This window comes from Mizuhopecten yessoensis, unplaced genomic scaffold (assembly GCF_002113885.1).
Source record: "Mizuhopecten yessoensis strain PY_sf001 unplaced genomic scaffold, ASM211388v2 scaffold6719, whole genome shotgun sequence".
NCBI classification, from domain to species: Eukaryota; Metazoa; Mollusca; class Bivalvia; order Pectinida; family Pectinidae; genus Mizuhopecten; species Mizuhopecten yessoensis.
Window position 1 is genome coordinate 877,582 of NW_018406690.1, and position 20,711 is coordinate 898,292.

The window sequence follows — 20,711 nt, forward strand, 5'->3', positions numbered from 1 at the left end:
TAATAACACCCCAGATATAATAATTTGAGGTTCTTATATACCGCTATATCACAACCTAGTTCGTAGGTCGTCTCAAAGCGGTTCACAAGTTATTATCAGTGGTTATAGGGCCTTAAATCAGTGGAATTGGTGGAAAATGTTCATGCCATAATACCTTTAATGAAACTTAAGTCTTAACTTCTTTTTTGTTATGTTGGAGCTAACTATCATTTTTTTGTTTGTGTTGATTTAAAAATTGCATCTGTGTTTGTTCAGAACACCCCAACAATGTGCTGCATCTGAAGACCCAGTATCCAAACAACTTGGACTTCACTGTGGAGGTGTATCGTACCGGTGACTCCCCAAGGCAGTCCGACTCCCTTATCAACCTACACCTTAAAAGCTCACGTCTGCTCCACACCAAATTGCAGTGGAGGCCAGAAATGGTGTCGGATCTCATGGTGGGTAGCAAACAGTACATGGAGATGCTGAATCGCCTTTCTTGACAGAATGCATATGTCATACAAATGTAATGAGAAAAAACTCAACTTTTTATACTTCCTCAGCACTAGCCTGAAAAATAGTTATCAAGACAAATTTGCATCCTTGTATTTAATTATTCATGATGAAATTGAAAAGAGGAACATTTTTATACGCCCGTCGAATGACGGGACGTATTATGTTTTCACGCGGGTGGGCGGGCAGGTGGGCACACATTAGTTTCCGCTCAATAACTTGAGTAATTTTGAATGGAATCATTTCAAATTTCAGAGGAAGGTTCATTATTATGAAAGCTTGCACAAGTTTGATAACCTATTAAGGGTGGCCCTTTATAGAATTGACATAACACTTTCCGCTCAATAACTTGAGAAATTTTGAATGGATTCATTTCAAACTTCAGCCATAATTAAGGACTTAAAAGCCTTTTGTAGGATTGTCGGAACACAATTTCTGCACAATAACTTTATGCACTTATGTCCTTTTGTGGCAAACTGCTCATTCGATATCTGACTGGCGTATCATGTACCACTTCGCAGAACTCTTGTTGCATATTATCTTACTGTTCATCCTTCTAAAATGTATGTGCTAATACCAAGTGTTGTTTTCTGGACTATTTCCTCGTAGGGCTACACTGCTGACTCCCTTCAGAAGTATGGAAATGAGATGAACACAATGCTTTCTGAGACGTCCCAACAGTTGGGAGATGAACTGGAAGACCGATACAACTCTCTCAGCAATGAGATTGCAGTCGAACTGGAACCTGTAGCTCAACAGTATGCTGAAGAGATTGAGGGGATACTTGTAGAATTGCGCAAGATCAAGCAGAAATTGAACCAGATGTACATAAACAATGATCTTTATCTCCGGGACATGAACGAAAAATTGGAAGGCAGTATTAGTAATTATCTGTGAGTTGATTGCTGTGTACTTCTAAACTTTTCTCTTGTTGGTTTATTTTTTCATATTTTTTTTTTTTTATAAATAATTCACTTAATGAAGCATTGGTATGTGGAAATTTTAATTAGACATTACAAGTATAATAGTAATACATGTTTTACCATTAGTATCTTTAAAACTAAAAATTCTTAAGTGCATGCATTGAAAAATCATAGCAGAACCCAGTCAGACTTAGTGATAAGATCAGAGGTATACTTTGTCCTGATTAGCTTAGGATTTCAGGTGGATATCTCTAAAAACTTACAATATTAAATGTCTATTTGTACAGAGCTCAATACAACCTGGCAGTTTCCTCCTTTGGTGGAACTGTGAGAACCACGAGACAGAGAATAGCAGAAATCACCAACGAAATCCAGACATTCCCCTTTGAGGAAAAGTACAATGAAAAAGTCAACGAGATGATTGCTAGTTTGGAGGTCAGTTGAAAAACAATACCCTATACAGTTAATAATTGCTATTAGGGATAGCTTTCTTGTATGGATAAATTGCTTCATTTATAAAGCAGGTCCGGTTTTGTTTATGTCCTTATTTAGGCTGTTACAAAGTTTGAAATAAAATTGATTGTAAACAATATTTTCATTGGCTAAAAGATGTTGTGCACACTTTAATATAAATATTCAAAGAATGCTAGAAAACATGACATGATATACAACAATGACTTTTTTTTTTGTCACTTGTACACACATTGATATTTAACATATTTTTCTATCTCTACAATATCAATATAATTGTCAAGTAATAGAATCCCTCATCACTTCATTACTTTCAAGGGAAGACAGAAAATTGATAAACCAAGGGATATGATTTCCCTAACATCCCGATGTTCAAGGTTCTGTCAATGATTGGATGTATTTTAAACTCTTCGATGAGGGTTAAGATTGTTTGTTTTTTCCCAGAAAGTGAGAAATGGTCATACGGTTTTATACCGAGTACTAGCCTGCAGATTTTGAAAAAAAATCCAGAAGTCGTACCTTTATTTTCATTGTAAATGTTGAAAAAATTTCACTGTCCTGACATAAAATCTACTCCAGGCATTAGGCTAGTAGACTTGTGCATCCATGAAATCATTCTTCCACCTGTAAAAAGAAAGCTTTCTATTCCAACCAGGCAGTTATAGTATGACATCCTCTGATGATAAAAAGGGACATCATTCAATTGCTTCCTTGTGACATCACAATGGTGAATTGCTACTACTTCAGTACGTGAAAATGTTGTGGCGTGGTAATTTTGTCCACTATTATTTTTCATTATTCTAAAGCTTATATACAATGCTGTCAATATTACAGGAGTACAGAATGCAACTTGTAAACACGCTCAACAGTAAGCAGGAAGTCATGGTGGCCAGGGTGACCGAGGCTCTCGAACAGTTGAGGAGATATCTGATCAGATTAACAGATGAGTTCAGCCGGACAATCTCGCAGACACTGGATGAGATGTCTCAACACCCTGATGTGCAGAAAGCCAAGGGTCAACTGGAACAGATTTTGACATACATTCCTGACTCACCCGACCTTCCAGACATTGACTATCAGGCATATGTGACCAAAGTTCGTAAGGTGATCAAGTCAAATCTCCGCAGCATCAAAGTGGCCGAGCAATATGGCAACCTGGTTCAGGGGACCCAGAATGCCATCACTGGCGTCAGTGACCAGATCAACGAGTTCCTGCAGGATAAGGATATAACAATGCTCAAACGCCTGATGGAAGAACTTTACACCCAGGTTGGTTCTATGGAATCGTATCTGTGTTTATAAGGTGCATGGCATGGACCACAAGGAAATGTATTGTCTTAATACTATTGTATTTTACTTTTGATAACAGGTGTTTTGTCCAATATGCAAGTTAAATATAGTGAAACATGCACTCACACAAAAAAAGAACGAAAAATAACCAAATTAACTATCGAAGCGTAATACACTATTCTTTGTTTGGCCAAGTTTCAAAGCTATCATGTATGATTTCTGTAATTTTTCAACTGATTTTTATTAAACCTTGTCAGTTTAATGACCCATCCTGCTATGTTACAGCTCCCATCTGTTGCTGAGAATTGGCCTCTGGCAATCAACATTCGTGAAATTGCCGACGACTTTTATGACTCAAGCCGCGAATTCATCACTGAGGATATTGGAAAGCTGAAATTCCTCAACTGGCATAAGAACCGCTTCATTGTTTTTGATCCTGAGAATGGACATATAGAATTTGAAGTGTACCTACCATCACCGACTGCTGCCCTAGACAGAATTCCAAGATTCAACGTCAAGAAATATGTTGTTCGTTTCAACAGAGCTTGGGAGAAATATGTGGTTCAGCTGCGTGACTTGTCGTTTTGGGATGTCTACTACAAGTACATGCCATCCTATAACCCCAGAGATTGGATACCACCATTCAAAGGTGAAAACTTTTATAGATTTTTATAATTCTTATAAACTTATGTATAGTGATGAACAGTTAAGTTGTTAGATTGAGTTTGGAAACAAATATATCATGAATATCTGGTGGTTTTTTTTTAAGATTAATGATAAGTCACCAAACAAAGTCTAACTATCACTTCCTAATTGAAAATGTCTTGGATTCTAGTGAACAACTAATTCATTTTGTATGTTTTATTTCAGCATACGCAATGATTGCTGGAAATCGTCATTACATAACCTTCGACAACAAGAAATATGACTTTGCTGGAATGTGCAGTTATGTTCTGGCACATGATTTCCATGACAAAAACTTCACTGTGGTTGTCAATTTCAACCGCAACAGACAAACACCTGCAATCCGTTCACTGTCAGTGATGGCTGGAGGGAAGACTGTAGAAATATTCAACACTGGCGTAAGTTTTACCATAGTTACCACTACTCGCTATAAATAGTCAACACTATCACAAGTTCTTAAGATCACCAAATCATTTTCTTCACAGTTGTATTTTGAGTCTTCCCTTGCTTGTATTGGTTTGTGTCCATGCTGGGTTTGTGTCTGCCCTCTTTCTGGAAATGTTCAGCAGAACCAGTGTTACTTTAAAGAATGAATTGCAAAACCATTTTCAGTATGTCGGCATCATCGGCACAGTTGTCCACACGAAGGTTTTCATGTAATAACTCTTGAAGGATTTTATCTATTTATTTACATAAACCTTCCTACAAATAATTGAACTATTCATCCATTCAAGGTCAGGTTTTGATCTGGATCTGAAATATAATATGGCGTCCTTAATTATTTTGCATAAGAATGCATAACTGAAGTGAGGAAAATTTCCTTAAGTCTAGATTTTCCCTTCTAACTCTAATAATGCTTTCCTATGGAAAAAACTTTCGTAAAGGGATTTCATTAAGTTAGGCATGGTTTGTGAATCTGGAGCCTGAAGTGGTTTCTGAGTAATAAGCTTGAAGAAATTCATGATTTTCAGGAAACTACCTACAAATACTGAGTATTGATGATCGACTCAATTTGATTTTGAAAGATATTTATAGAGATCATTTGCTTGTTTTGATGCTTGGCCAAACTTGTGCATATTTAATGAGGCTGCTGTGATCTGATCAATAGTACAACAGCAAATTAAACTGCATTTCAATCCTTCATCATATGTAAATTGCAATAAGCTATCATTCCACTTAAGCTGGTGCAGGTTTAATAGGGCGAGGAATAGTGATAAAGATAGGGCCGTCGCTGGGGCTCGAACCTGCGACCATTGGCTCTCCGGCCCGATGCTCTACCTCTGAGCTAAAGAGAAATTCCTTACAGCTGACGCTTGTAAGGCAACCTAATCAATGCACTTCTTTTACACTATTCCCGCCTTTTTCAAACACCAACCCAGGTTCTTTGACTCCCCGCCAAGGGTTCTCATACCTTGAACGGGGATGGTCAACGGCACCAATTTGTAATAGGACGAGGAACAGTGATAAAGATAGTGCCATCGCTGGGCCTTGAACCCGCAACCATTGGCTCTCCAGCCAGATGCTCTACCCCTGATCAGCTAAAGGGAAATTCCCTACAGCTGACGCTTGTAAGGCAACCTTATCAATGCACTTATTTTACACTGGTGACACATCAACTTCTGTGGAAGTTCTGTTATTAAACCTGTCGTCTTTAGGAATACTGATAATCCTTATTGGTAGTGTTTGATCTTATCATAGGGCTGTATTATTAATTGTAGATCCATGTTGATGGTCGACCTTCTGAGCTGCCATTCATCCATGAAGAGTTGTCTGTGGAGCGCGACGGAAACCATGTGAAGCTGGATACCGGCAGAGGCCTAGAAATCATAGGTAAATGATGCTAACTATTCAACAGTGAACCCCAAATCTTAAATTTTATTTGTCATACGTCATAGTATCTGTTTAGGAAACAATTTAAAATACTGTTAATCACCATACCAGCTAAACAAACTCACTTTGAGGTACATGTACATGCTCAAATCTGATATAAAAGTAATGTATAATCTCATCAATAGACAGAATTTAATACCTATTTTTGTATTGGAAAATGAAATGAAGTTTTATGTATACCCCACCTGGGTTATTGGAGTTATGTGGGTAGGAGAAAAAACTTTTCTGAAAATCTGTGCTTTGAAGCCAGTTCTACATTTATTACATTAATACGATGCAATGTGTTACAATTATATAGTAGTTTGAGTTGTAAAATAATCACTGTAACTGACATTTGTTGTCCTTTCACAGGTGATGTGGAACACGAGCACTTTGTTGTGGGCATCAGTGGATGGTACTTTGGTAAGGTGGCAGGTCTGCTGGGTACCTATGACAACGAACACTTTGATGATATGTTGGAGAGTGACGGTACCATCACGGACGATGTTGATGCTTTCAGCCAATCATGGCAGGTCAACAAACGGTGTCGAGTGCCTGGCAACATCATTGATCAGGAAACATTTGACGAACAATCCACAGGATACAGTAAATGTGCTGCTCTCTTCAAGGAATCCAGTTCTCCTCTGCGACCTTGCTTCAAACAGGTGAGACAAGACTACAAAATATATAGAGCTAAACCAACTGCACAGCTGGTCGGTCCTCTTAAAGAATGAAGTGTTGTATAGTTGGGAAATTTAGTGAAGAAACTACTGAGAAAAAAACGGGAAAATGTAGAGGTGATAAATAAATTAAGATTATGGTAAACTTTCAGTATAAGGTTTTGGTTTTTGACAAAAAAACTTTACTGATGTCTGTAACTGTAATCTCTTTTAATTTCAAGAAATTATATTTTTGTGTTAATCTGAGGAGAGTCAATCATGAAATCAAGTAGCTTACCTATATTTATTCAGACACATCTCTTTTAGAGAGAGAGATATCTGATTTTGTTTTAATATAAAGTACCATGTTGAAAATAATGATTCCTGAAAATTCATTGATTTAGAATTCGTGAAAATTTCTTTGATTTAGAAATTACAAATTTAGAATATTTATAAGTACAGTAATATATTGTTACATTTTCACCATTTGTCTGGCAAAATTTTGATGTTATAGAAGGGTTTGTTGATCATATGAAGGAAGTGTTCAATGAAAAAGGGATTTGAAACATGTTGGCAAATGAAATGAGGGGCATTATGTTGAGGTGTTACTGTATGTTAAATGATGCATAAAAAAATGCAGCTGCAATTAAGAACAAAATGCCTGTTGTATAATTATGAACATGCAAGATGATGTGTTTTTCAGGTTGTCACAGAGTATTACATGCACATGTGTCTGTCCGGTGTCCAGAGAGGCGAGCTGGTGTGTGATGTAGCATCACTGTACGTGAAGGCCTGTCAAACACGAGGTGTCAGAATGTGGCTACCACAACAGTGCAGTACGTTTTTTCTACAGATTTTATTCATTGATGGAAAGATTATTTTTAATGAAGCTCATTTTAAACAATTCTAACAAAAATCCATCTTTTTTCATAACTTTAAAATAAATGAATAGTTTTGAAATGGGCTTGGATAATGCATCTGAACTAAAGACTAATAGAATACTGTTGAAGTGATCCATTTGTTTTTAGCGGAATTTTTTTTTTGTCTTGTTTATCAATTCATTTTAATTAGTTCATCTTTCAATGTTTACTCCTATTAACAGGTGGAAGTTAAATTAATCACATTTGTTAAAAATGTCATTTTGAGATAAAAAAATAAATAATATTGTTACAGTCCAGTGCGAGACCCCAACCTCCGATCAATACCATGCAGGGGAGACAATCAAAATGTACCCAGCCAGTGACGACTACCAGGTTCCTCAGTCAGCAGATATTGTCTTCGTTGTGGAAAGTCGGCAGTGTAATAGTGAAGCCACACAAAACCTTGGCAGCCTTGTGTACAAGATTGAACAGGGCCTTACCCAATCAGGTACCACAAGAGGCTGTGTCTCGTCATTATTAGTGTAGTGGGAAGCTACATAAGTTTAATTGCAAGGTCTTAAACATTTTGAGTTAAGGAATTAGTTTAAAAAATTAAATAAAATGTTGTGGAAAAGTTCAGTGAAGTAGCATTCTCATGAGAATTTAGTTTTTGTTTTTGTTTAGTTAACATGGACAGCAAACATTTTCTAAACTAGAATTTCAAAATTACCAGGTTTTTAAATTTAAATATGATGTGTTCAACTTGTGTTCGACTTTAAAAAAAGTGTTACTCAGGTTTCCATTGCATGGTTTGGTCTAGACACTGTCAGGTTACACTGAAGTAAGTTGGGATGAATCAGCACTCAATAAAAATGTACGTCATGTTTTTTATGTCAGGAATTGCTGGAAATAGATATGGGTTGATCAGCTACGGTCAGAGGGGAGCCAGCAGTCACACAATCGAGGGTGTGTTCTTTAACGATGCCACCAAATTCACCAAGGGCATTGAGACATTGACAAACAACAACGAATCAGCCGACTCTCATGAGGCTATCCTGACTGCCACCAACTACCCATTCAGGACGGGCGTGTCCAAGACCATTGTCCTGGTACAGTGTGATGAATGTCCAGAGGTCAGCTCCGCTGCACATGACCACCTACAGCACATCCTCCGCACAAGGGACATAACTCTACACATCCTACGTGACCAGGAATTTAGATTAGACAACAACCGTATTCCTAAACACAAGATCCTTGGTAAGTATTTTATGAATTCTTCTATTTTCTGTTGCACCAAAAATTGGACATTATGTGAGAAAATAGTCCCCTGACTTGTAAAGATTGATTATCAAACTTTTTTTTTAAGCCACTTCATATAAACTTGACTCAAAAAAAATCAAGGTCCCGTCCCCACTCACCCCCCCACAGTCCTTTTTTTTCTCTTATTCCTAAAAAATTCTTTATTTTCTTCTCAATAATAATATATTTCTAGGCTAACCCCTTTATAACCGCTAAATTTTGTTGGACAAATGATGTTAGAAAAGTAAAGTTTAAATGTATCAGTCCACTTATGTACATCCTTCCAGAGTGCAAAACTATACCAGCAGTAACAATTATGACATTCACTTTTCCCCTCCAGGAGTGGACAACTCCATGAAATATATGCTGGACCAGAGCCATGCTGATCTATATGATGACATGGCCCTCCCCTCCGACAGCTGCTCAACTCTCTCCCTGGACTCCAACGGCACAATCTTTGATTCCACCGGATTTGTCGGTCGACGGCTGAAGGACAGGAGGAGATTTTCGGAGATCATTGTTGACCGTGTCGCAGCCACTGCTGTGCCTCACGAGTGTCAAGTGTGCCGATGTGTGTCAGACCACACTGGGGCTGCCATGTCTGTCTGCAGGAAGTGCTCCAACAGCTTTTTTGATGTAAGTTGTAAAAATAATTGAACAAGGTTAGAAATTATATCGTTGTTAGTTCATCATCCAATTTTTATCTGATGAGATTAAGATAGCATATGTCATAAAATTAATGAAAATATTGTGTAACTCTCAATATTTTTGCATTTTCAGTATTTAAAAAAGCATTATCATCTATCTTGTGTACATCCTCGCGGTCGATACTCCAAGGATTATGTTCACTTGCGCTCTCAGTACCCCTGAAATATATCATGGCAAAATTGAAGGCACTTGGCTTGTGTAGGACCCATAAATGTAGCACAGGGGACTAAAACATGTTTATATGATTTGATGGTTTGTCCAACTCATTCATCAGATTTCTTCATAATTTAATAGTAAAATCCCATAGTGATGTAATATTGTGTTGCTTTGTTGTAGTATCTGCCTCCGATGTGGAGCAACCTTAAACACCCTCAAACTCTCAGGGATGAATTTGAGGAACAGTTAAAGGTAAACACATTTCATTATTTTAAAAATGGATCATTTGAAGGGAAATTATTATATTACCTGGTATATGGAAAAGCTATATGCAAAGGTATTAGATGTGTAATTGTCAGACTTTGATGTTACATTCTATCACTTGTCACTATTGAATACTGGGAAGATTGGAGTAGTCAGCATAATGCATTGTACAAATTATACTCGTGTATCATAATATTGCTTTAAGATACACTCTACTCTTATTGAATTTCTCGTAGTACGAAAATATCAGTAAGTCAAAAGCTTGTTAAGACTACCACTTCTCTAATTCAAGCAAAATTTGAATAAATCAGCAAATAAACACACGCCAAGAGGGCCCATGGGTTTGAAAACAGATGCGTCATTTTCAAAATTCATGCGGAATGACAAGGTTGCATGGTCAATCTGGAGCCCTATTAATGACCTTAACAACTTGTAGAAATCAAATTGTTGATATTGTTTTTGTTTTGTTTTTTAGGACTACCTAGGAGATGGTATGAGTGTTTTCTCCAGATAGATAGTCCTTTCATCAATCATGTCTTTCACTTCTCATCATCAGAAATTCCACCGAGTTGTTTCACCAACTCAAGCTAATGCCAGTATCAATGCATCATCCGAGTGATTTCCATGTGCATCACATTCTTATTTTTTCTTTTTTAAAGTTCTAATTTTATACCGTTATTATTATAAGTGATTTCTTATGCAAGTAATATTATATAAAGTACTAATGATATGTTAATGTTGCATCACATTACAATTTGTTTTGTACAATGTATTATCCACGTTTGCCAAAAAATGCTATATGCGATGGTGACATTACAACTTTCATATAAGTTTTAACACAGAGAATTATCAGAGTCAACTTGATTTCATTGTTGTAATAAGTATGTGTAAAGAATATTATCAACTTGCTTTTGGAGGACTTTATATCTAAAGACCTTGAGAAATATCTTAATTGTTTGTGAAATGTACAACTTCAGTCTTTTTTTTATCAATTTCGAGTCCTTCTTTAACACTTTTCACATAAGAAGAACGGATAGAAAAGGACATAATGTACCCAAGGCGGACATTTCCTTGATATATAAATGTCTTTATTTGCTAACATAATTACTCAGCCAAGTTGACCAAACATGAAATCCATGACTTGTTATCAAACTCTGTAAAGTCAGTTCATAATGATTGTATCAATTCAAGAATAAAATATTGTAAATATCCATGTCTTGTATTTATTTCTGTTTTTATTAATAAAGATTTTCAAGCCAATCAGTGATGTCTTTTGAGTTATTACGTGATCCTACAAGTACAATGTTCCTTTATCTGAACAACTTTGTCAATATTATAGTATTGTGGCAGATTTTAATTGTATATAGGATTGCGATGGCCTTCTAGCTTCGAACAAGAGGGAATTTTCCTTAGCTCAGTGGAGATCATCCGAATAGGAGCCTAGGGATTGCAGGTTCGATCTCGGTGGGAGCACACTAGTCCCTTTCCTGTTACAGTATTTACAAACCATTTTGAGCTCTATCATAAACAACCACAACACATTTACTTCTAATATGACATGTACAATTTTATTAGTTATCAGTTTGTACATGTCTTAAACGAATGACATAACATTTGACTAATAAGATAAACTGATAACTATTAAGTAAAAGTCTGAGTATTAAACACAGATAAGTGGAGGATGCATGATGCTGACAAAATGTATGATTGGAAATCACAGGTGTCTTACTACATTTTAACACCATTTAATTATATTCATGATACTTGATTGTGACATTATCTTACAATATACATTTTAGACAGATGTTGTTACCTCTGTTCATGATCCAACAATTTTGATGATATGATGGGATTGAAAAAATATACAAAAAAGATCCTTGGGTGAGGGCAGTTCCAGAAATTCAAAAATATATGGTTTTCTATCTACCAGTATGAGAATCATAAATACTAATCTGTCTTGATAAAGTTTAAAGAATTCCACAACAAAGGGTAAAGAATTGTACTCAATCATTGATAATATTTTCAGTTTTTTAATAAGAGAATTATTGGTTAATTTATAATAATAAAAAATCAGTTTACATAACAACCCAGTACATGTACAAAAGATAAAATCCATTTGATAATCTACATTATTATGGAGATGTTTTAGCATATCAAATCAACTACATTGATTATGTTCTCTTTACGCATCAGTAATATACTGGTGTAATATTCTGTCTAATTACCAAGTATCAGCTAGCTGACACAGTTGATAGCAGACTGAAAGTTCTTAAGTCAGGAGAACATTGCATCTCGTGTAGATGAGCACAGCATTAGCTGATGGCTTCAAATTACTTCTCTTACTGGGATAGGAATAAATTGCAAAACAGCATGTATTAATATATGTCAAGTGACACTTTATCAAAATATTTTTCTCTTGGTGAGGGAAAACTGTCCCCTGTGACGTAATCTACCAGCTCAACCATTGATAGCATCCAAGCATCTTAGTTGGCACACAAACATGCAAGTCTTTCTCCTATAGGCGTACAACCATGCATGATATCCAAGTCTTTCTCCTATAGGCATACAACCATGCATGACATCCAAGTCTTTCTCCTATAGTGAGATGATTAAGTTTTCTGCAAACATCCACCAACATATGACATCAAGTTACGGCATCAAAGTAGATTTTATGCTGGTGCTTTAGAACCTGAAACAGAAATTGAGCTGTCGAATATAACGACATCAAGCGTGATGTGAACTACACACATTACACTACCGCTGTTGAATACCAGTTATAGAAACTAAATTCAGTGCCATCTAGTAACAATATGTAATCAGGTCCAGTACACCTATCTGCCGATTAAGCTATATAGCTATAAAGACCTATATAGCTATATTCACCTATAAATTATAGCTGTATTGAGCTATGATTTCTCAGATTTCAATTTTCATTAAATCGAAGTAAAGTCGCATAAAACAATAAGGTTTATGGTAATGTTGACTACAAAAAGTATACATTTAGATGTTTATTTTCATTTTTCATAAATGTAAAATTTCCGATTTTTTTACGTCATTATTTTTTAAAAAGAATACTTATATTTAATGTCTTTTGTTATCAACCTAATGATAAAATCTTCTTTTAAAAGCGACTTTGTTTCGTTTTCCTTCAAAAAGAACATCACAGGAAAATAGCTCAAAAGACCTATTTCAGATAGGTCAAATTATAGCTCAATCGGCAGAGTGTATTGGACCTGGTAATATCTTGTATGAAATTTCTTTGAGAGAGCATCTAGCTTTTCTATTTAAAAATAAAAAGTGAAGGTGTGCATATGTAAGAATGTAGGAAATATTTTACCTTTCACATTTAATGGGATGACCACAGAAAAGTATATTTGACCAAATAGAGTATAATACAATGTATCATTGTTATGTCCAATTGCGATCTCAATTAAAACAACCAATATATTGGTAATTAAAAACCTACTAATAATAATGCTGAATATTCAAAAAATTGCATCATCCATGAAGATTTGTAAAATTCATACATGTAATCTTAACCTTCAGTTTTGGGTGAAGGATGAATACAAAATGTTGCATAAATCCATATTTTTTATTTCACTAGCCTTAGATCATCGGGAAAACATTATTGCTATTAACACAAGTTTATGGACACATTTTGCAGTAACTTATTGTAAAGTTACCATTAGATACACAAACTATAGACTAGACTGTACCTGGTTACCCCAGCTGGTCCAGTCAGGAGTGAGGTTTCTGGCAAACAGTTCCAAACAGTGAGGGTTTGGTGGAAGATATTCCTTCATCACCTCTGTAAGTATACACAGCAATGAGTCTGAACTCTCTCTCATACACATACTATATATAGTAACACTGAACCAGTACTGTCTATAAATACCAGTCATGTTTTCAGCATTTCCAGTCCGGTGCATAAACAGCACAGCTGTCCTTTATCTAATATTGCTACATTATTACTGAACAACACTTCAAGATCAATCGTTTTTGTAGCCCTATCATGGCATGCTAATAGCCAAATATCATTACCTTGGGCCTTTTTAGTTAATCAGGAGAAGTTGTTCGAAGATTTTTTAAAACATTTGACCCTTGTGACCTTGAAAGTGCATCAATGATATTCATTTGAATAAACTCTGTAGCCCTTCATCCCAGCATGATACTTGCTAGACATCATTTCTCTGGGCTTTTTGCTAATTCAGAAGAAGTTGATTAAATATTTGAACATATTTGACCCCAGTAACCTTGAATGAGGGTCAAAGTCAATTCATTTGAACAAACCTGTTAGCCCTTCATCCCAGCTTGCTATAATTGGCCAAATACCGTACCATTACCTTAGGCCTATTGGTTATTGAGAAGGTCTGTCATTTAAAGAAAAAACTTCAGGCCAGGTGAGCTGAAAACTGTGTCACAATTGCAGAAATAAGTTTTAAGGTAATCAAGTTTTATTGGTCAATGGGAACTCCAGATATTTTTTATGTGTGGTAACACTGGCCTTGACATTTGACTTTTAGGACCTGAGCAGCAATCCTATGTATTAAACATTTTTTATCAGGAATCGGTGTATTAAGATTGAGTTTGATTGGCCCACAGGAATTTGAGTTATTGTGAAAGAACCAATTATCTACCTATAGTATCAGTGACATTGACCTTTAAATTCGACTTTAGAGGCAGCCCCAAATATGCAATTTTTATAAAGAAGCAGTGTATAAAATCTAAGAGCGCTATTGAGCCAAGGGATCCTGTTAACAATAAGTGACCTTGACCTTTGACCTTCAGACCTAAAATAAACAATTTAAAAAATGACTTTTTCAAATAAGCAATGTATGAAGTTTTAGTTTACTTCAGTGAAAATAATAAGGTAAGTTTACATTGCTTGCTGAAAACATTTGCTTCAAAATAATTAGTCACCCTCAAATAAGACTACAGGCTTTGACTGTCAGTCTGTGGGTAACTTTGTTTAGGGAATCTGCATCAGCAATTGCCAAACTTTGCATATGAGTACCCCTGGGATTGCTTGGAATACTTTGCCTTGTTTTATGTACAGACAATTTTTTCATTAAAGAGCTTTGCTGTGTATACAAGAGTACAATGTTGTCAGACTTGCCTTGTAGTGGAGGTTTGACAGAATGGATACAGCAGGGAATGCTGACAATGACCTTACTGACGGGGATCTGTGAGGTTGCTCTCTCCTGTGAAACTGTCTCTTCATCAATACCCTCAGAATTTGTCTCAGTTTTTGGTTTCCTGCAGCTACCGATGATGAGGACTTCATAAGGCTTCCGGTGTGGAGAGTCAAATGTATAGACCATCTCACATGCTTTAGTGACCTGTTGTCAGAAAATGTGAAATCCTACTTGTAATAAACACTTTCAATAAATATTAAATGAGATGACAAAATAAACAGCTAAGAAACTCTTTGTATCTACAATCAAACTTGGTTTATATTTTTAAAAAAGTCCTATTATTTAATGATTTTATCAGCATAGTGAAAATTTATTAACCATAAACAATTTGAATTCGCTGTGATCAATATGAATTTTGCTATGATGGTGCTGGAATTATAAATTTAAAGTTATCTCTGATGTAGTGCTGTGGTCAAGCATCAAATTGAATACACTTATCTGACAAAGTGTCATTCTGGTACAGCATCTATCCTACACATTGACTAGCGACAGTATATTACCTTGACCCAGTGCCATTCAGCCAGAAACTGAACTGACCATCTAGGGAACAGTGTATCCTTGACGAACTGAATGTGCTGCCACCTGTTGGTGACCCATACCACCACAAGGGAGTTATCAGTCCCTAGCCTAGGAATAGGAATGTCTAGTAAGTCTTCATTACTCATACTGTAGTACCTGAAGAAAACAATAACATATCTTTTCATTAAATAAAGCCAAGCAAGTTTATCTGTTTTAACAATATCATTTCAATATGTGAAAAATTCACCTACCTAATTGCCTTAATTATCAATTCCTATAGCAACACAAATATCTATTTTGCCCTTTTATTAATCATTAATTAAAAACAAATATTTGTAAGTCATCTGTCTTAAAGTTCTGTGTAAAAACAGATCCGTAGAAAACCTTATTGTTTCAAGATGGCGGACCATGCAATTCGGCAATCTTTCTGGGAAGAAAACTCTGAAAATATCAATGGCTATGTAATTTGCACACCCTGAACATTAAACTTAATTTCAACACAAAAAATCTGCACAAATTACATGAGTTTTTACGGTAACACGTATGGAGTGCAATTACAATTTAAAATACAATAGTTTCTCAAAAGTGAGCTCTGAAGCTGAAACATCCTGCAGTTCCAGAAACAGAAACTATCACAGGTTAGGTATTTCAACTGTTATATTACAAGAGTGATCATAAGTCAAAATAATGCCATTTTTCTAGCTTTTTAATAGGACCACATTTACTGGTAAGTCACCTCACTGACAACTCCACTATAGATAACATAACTTTTGACGCTTACTACATATGCTTATCAATTCTTTCTTTTACTTACTTTTTTAGTCTCTTTACAGATTTATTTTGCCATGGAGGATCCATCACAATCATATCAAATCTGGGAAATTCTGAAACAGATGTTGTAGATTTCTTGAAGTCTCATCATATGTAGGTATGAGAACTCAAGGACGTGAAATCTGGAGTAAGAACCAAGGTTTGCAAAGGTTCTATCCCAAAGTTCTTTACTTAAATGTAAACTTTCCATATTCCATATATACCGAAAATATTACTTGACCTTTCTCCCACCTTCACCTAGGATTTTGGTAAAACTTGATACATGTACTGACATTATGAATGCCACAAGAAGTCTTATGGGTTTTCTAGATAAGACAAATTTAAGAAGATTTTTTTTTTTTTAAATGGTACATGTATATTACAGGTTTTGAGTCCTTAAGGTATTTGAGCCCTTAAGCTGAAATTTGCCAAAGAAATGAAGTAGAGCTAAATTAACAGTGTTTACATTTTTTATCAGCAATTTTTGTTCTAAAATTTTATCTGGAAAGTGAATTTGTAATCACTTCCTTTACTCCACAATGACAACATATTCGTTTCATTTTGCACCTTGTTTACTGCCAGCATATTTCAACGTCCCTTTTCCTCGTTTCCTTAAGAATTACTTTATACATTTTGCACAAGTTATTGACAAACCCTTTTATAACAACAAATTTCTGAAATGGTGGTACATGTAGTATAATATTTTACTGTATATAATGTGATATCACTATGATCCATACACATTAAAGTGTATCTGGTGAAAATGTTAACAAAGTTATTTCCACGATTTGTGTCCGCTACATTTTTGAATCAGAACAAAATATTTTGCAGATGATATTCTTACCTTCACTAAGAATAAAGAAAAGAAATTCACCAAAAAAAAGGAAAAGAACACCATACTTTTTGGCACTGCCTGCAAAACAACTTAAGCTCAAACAATCTGTATTCCTATACTTCCTGATGATACACTCCCTGTTAGGATTCTAGCCAAGCAAAACTTTGAAAAATGTTGTGTCTACTTTACAGGTGATCTGAACAAGGTTGTCTCCATTGGAATTAATACCATATTCAAATATCTGATTTACCATACCTCTCGTTTTACTGCCTAATCTCTTTATAACACCAAGCTTTCTCTATGACAAACTGTGGCTGGCAGTGTAACAAGGTTTTACTGTAGTAGTTACCTGTGCTTGTCTGAAGTAAGTTGACACGGCTGAAGTCCGACAAAAGGAAAGAACATCTTGGTGGCAGTAGGTAGAGGTCATTGTCCACACTGACCACAGCAGGGTCATCACGCGGGTAACGAACAGGTCTGTTTACAATGCTGCTCATCGTTACATCATCTGTAGTGTAACCATATAATTTCATCTGAATTATACAAGTGAAACATGGTGAATGTTTCTTAATGGTAAAATTGATAACTCTACCTATATAAAAAAAATTGTGATACTTCAATACTACAATAAAACAAAAAAGTATCTAAACTATGCAACATCTCCCCCAGCCAGATGAGTGATGATGTAAAGTCAAGAGATGTCACAACAGGAATGTTACATATGATTTCACAAGATAATTGGTACATCTGATAGAAATCAGGACCACACTGTGTTATATGTTTACCATTATGTTTCAAGATTATCCCCTGCTGGTCCTTGATGCTGGGGAAATCACCATGGTAACAGGATTCTTCTGTACAAATATCAGTCTCTCCAAGTGATTTCACTGCAGCCCGTGCTCTCACATTGTTGTCTAAATCCTGTAAATTCTTTTCAGTAGGAAAATAGCCAACTTCTTTCCCCAGTTCCAGCAATGTATTGACGGCTGTTAGTACTTGATCCTTGATCTGATCATGATATTCTGCAGCTTTCACTTCACCATAGTTCAGCTCGGCTTTCCTTTTTCTCTGTAAAAATAAATCAACTGGTATAGCAGGAAAAATAAAATTTGAAATGCCTTAATGTTCAAGCCTTCCTTTATGTTGTCAGAAAATTTGGAGGTTATGTAGATTTTTTTAAAGTTGTTTATTAGGTAATTTGTAAAATGCACTTCTAGCCCCAGTTTTCCTCGGGCCCTGACACTAGACTTAGACATTTTGACAGATAGAATAAGACTCCATACTAATCATCTATCAGTCAAAATGTCTAAGTCTGGTGTTAGGACCAGAGGAAACTTGGGCTATTGCATTTTTCTCATGGTTCAATTTCTTTTGAGTAGGAATATATTTTCAAATCATAAATGTTAAATACATATGCTGCGGTTCGAATGATTATGATCATGTATGAAAGATATATAAATACTTTTCTTTTTCTCTTTACACTTGACTCCAGTTCGCCTGTTGCCCCCATGTGACTGTGACTCTCTTGTGTGACCTCAAATTGGCTGTCCATCATAAAAGGACATTTTATATTAAAAAGATCAGCCTGGAATTGAAAGGATGTCAGGACTCCTTCATATGGCTGGGTATTCCTTCGACAGTAGGTCTGGTCTAAATATTGCTTGTGGTCTACAACCCAACCATGTTCATTTTTGCAGACAACAGCCATATCCAATCTTCTATTCACATAGTCTACACAGAAAACAAACCATAGTCAAAATTATAGAATCGTCATATATATACTGGATATGAAACTTTCTATTTGAGTATTGTATATATAAACGAGAAATAATAATAATTGAACAAATACATATTAAATTGTTTGTCCATCACTAGACTTGTAACATCAAATATAGAGCCGGTACTCGAGGTTATATATCTGCTTGGATTAAAGCCAGAGATTGTGGTTGGTCTTACTTGTCAATAGCCTGTAGATCAAGCTGTAGGAAGTGGCTGATATGTTATCATAGTTATGTAATCCTTGTCCTCAACAAACCTCCCGTATACAACATAACATATTATATTGCAGGCGAAACTAAAAAAAAAGACAGCAAGACAATTACCAGCTAGGCATCGGTGTAACTGGAGATGTCGAGGGATCACTTTTTGAAGTACTAATTTTAGTTATTCATGCATTGCTTTGATTCAAATCATCATTAATCTCTTCAAAAATGTTAGTGTATTTTTATACTCACACTAATACAGTGGAAAAGCCAGACGACTGACAGATTAAAAGCACGTGTGACAGACCGGTTGTAAACAAATCATTCTAATATTCAAAGCCGTCCGGAAATGATGAATAAATCCGGACTTTCTATGGTTTAATTTTTCCAAGACCTTTCTGTTATTACCTACTGTTATCCATTATAGTAGCATGAAACTGTATGATACATGTTCAGTATTTATTAGCACTATCTATTTCTTCAATATTTTCAAACAGATTTTGAGAATACACCTGTTAGCACTTTTTAGAAATTTATGATGGTAAAAAGTTTCTTTTTGTTTTGTTAATAGAACAGTTCAGTTTAAGACAAGTTTCATACAATGTGAGGTGAAGAAAGAAACTCCTTTTAAATCACAAAATATATTATCTGGTGTGGCAGAAAAAAATGACCTTTCAAAACAGCACATTTGTTTTTATATACATTCACTATTATTTTATACATGTGAATAAAACTGTGCCTTTGACTAATGTAGTCTACTGTACTGCATATTTATACTAAAATAGTAAACCCTGTTATACTGCCACCACTCTTCCAGAAAAAGTTTGGCATTATAAAAGGATTTGGTGATCTATTGATGAAGATTTTACCTACCTATCACGTCCGCATGTTGGAACTTGTGTTTCACCAATTCAAACCTTTTCAACTTTTTGAACATGTCCAAAATGAAGGTTTTTCTTAAATAAATATATTGGTTCCATTCAATTTCATTAAACTTCAAAAACGTTTGAGTTTAAAAATAATGAGATACTTTGAAAGGCATTCTATGAAATGTAAAGCTTATTTTTGCTGGTTCAAATTTTGTGGGCTGACACAAACAATCGAGAAGCCCAGAATATTCTTCATAATGCAGTTAATTAAGAGGTTGGGACAGAGTTGGCAAAAAGGGCGACTAACATAGTTGTACAAATAGTAAGGTTGTGTAATGTGGAGTAGCCTGTAAAAATGGGGACTGTAGCTGGTCTTGAGAAAAAGTTGTATATGTCTCAGCCAATCAGTGGCCAGGATATCTATTTTGAATTTTGGATCATCACAAAAATTAGATCCTATCAGAAGCTCATAAGGAACATTTGTCCTATGTTTGGAATCAATAGCAGTATTGGCTCTTGACAAGAATTCGAAAATGTCTCAACCAATCAGAGCCTGGGGCAGCCATTTTGAACTTTGGATTGGCCAAAGGAGTTTAAAAAAAATCAAGGTTTTTGTCATTATTATCAAAGACAACCACTTTTAGCCAAATTGAATTTTGAATCCAATTCAAATATGAATTTGAGTGGGGAATGGATGCTGTAAGTAATTAAGGATGTTTCATGAAAAAACATTCTGTAAGAGTCATATAATTGCATGGAAACCACTTTAGCTTCAAAATCTGTGATGGCCACAGGCCGCCATGTTAATTTTTAGGTCAATAAT

General features: G+C 35.4%; 2 protein-coding genes across 5 annotated transcripts in view; one reads left to right on the plus strand and one right to left on the minus strand.

The window, feature by feature from the left end:
* The window catches only part of LOC110452518, a 46,310-nt gene extending 35,423 nt beyond the window's left edge, over window positions 1–10,887 (plus strand). Inside the window, exons 25-38 of the mRNA XM_021501097.1 lie at window positions 256–440; window positions 1,105–1,388; window positions 1,706–1,853; window positions 2,724–3,158; window positions 3,465–3,828; window positions 4,050–4,261; window positions 5,582–5,693; window positions 6,105–6,397; window positions 7,095–7,227; window positions 7,565–7,759; window positions 8,149–8,508; window positions 8,891–9,186; window positions 9,595–9,666; window positions 10,154–10,887. Coding sequence (XP_021356772.1) covers window positions 256–440; window positions 1,105–1,388; window positions 1,706–1,853; window positions 2,724–3,158; window positions 3,465–3,828; window positions 4,050–4,261; window positions 5,582–5,693; window positions 6,105–6,397; window positions 7,095–7,227; window positions 7,565–7,759; window positions 8,149–8,508; window positions 8,891–9,186; window positions 9,595–9,666; window positions 10,154–10,192 — 3,128 coding nt within the window. The 3' untranslated portion in view covers window positions 10,193–10,887. The remainder of the gene's footprint in view (window positions 1–255; window positions 441–1,104; window positions 1,389–1,705; window positions 1,854–2,723; window positions 3,159–3,464; window positions 3,829–4,049; window positions 4,262–5,581; window positions 5,694–6,104; window positions 6,398–7,094; window positions 7,228–7,564; window positions 7,760–8,148; window positions 8,509–8,890; window positions 9,187–9,594; window positions 9,667–10,153) is intronic.
* On the minus strand, window positions 10,658–19,352 carry LOC110452519 (methyltransferase-like protein 4). 4 transcript variants are annotated; one of them, XM_021501099.1, is made up of 10 exons: window positions 19,272–19,342; window positions 18,994–19,111; window positions 18,500–18,768; window positions 17,823–18,105; window positions 17,387–17,545; window positions 16,207–16,276; window positions 15,374–15,548; window positions 14,795–15,017; window positions 13,395–13,486; window positions 10,658–12,367 (listed from the first exon to the last, which is right to left on the minus strand). In XM_021501099.1, the coding sequence occupies exons 3-10, from the start codon at window positions 18,743–18,745 to the stop codon at window positions 12,323–12,325; spliced, it is 1,293 nt and encodes a 430-aa protein (XP_021356774.1). In that variant the 5' UTR covers window positions 18,746–18,768; window positions 18,994–19,111; window positions 19,272–19,342; the 3' UTR covers window positions 10,658–12,322. The 4 variants fall into 4 exon arrangements, with proteins under 4 accessions (XP_021356774.1, XP_021356773.1, XP_021356776.1 ...); XM_021501098.1 differs by lacking the exon at window positions 18,994–19,111 and having other exon boundaries at window positions 19,272–19,352; XM_021501101.1 differs by lacking the exon at window positions 18,994–19,111 and having other exon boundaries at window positions 18,500–18,705; window positions 19,272–19,320.
* Between the last annotated feature and the right edge of the window lie 1,359 nt (window positions 19,353–20,711).

Excerpts from the sequence above, each read along its gene's own strand:
- LOC110452519 (XM_021501098.1), bottom strand. The coding sequence starts at position 18,745 with ATGGCTGTTGTCTGCAAAAATGAACATGGTTGGGTTGTAGACCACAAG. Across the intron at positions 15,018-15,373 it reads CTGAATGGCACTGGGTCAAG|GTCACTAAAGCATGTGAGAT; the intron begins GTAATATACTGT and ends TTCTGACAACAG. Across the intron at positions 13,487-14,794 it reads TGTCAAACCTCCACTACAAG|AGGTGATGAAGGAATATCTT; the intron begins GCAAGTCTGACA and ends GTATACTTACAG.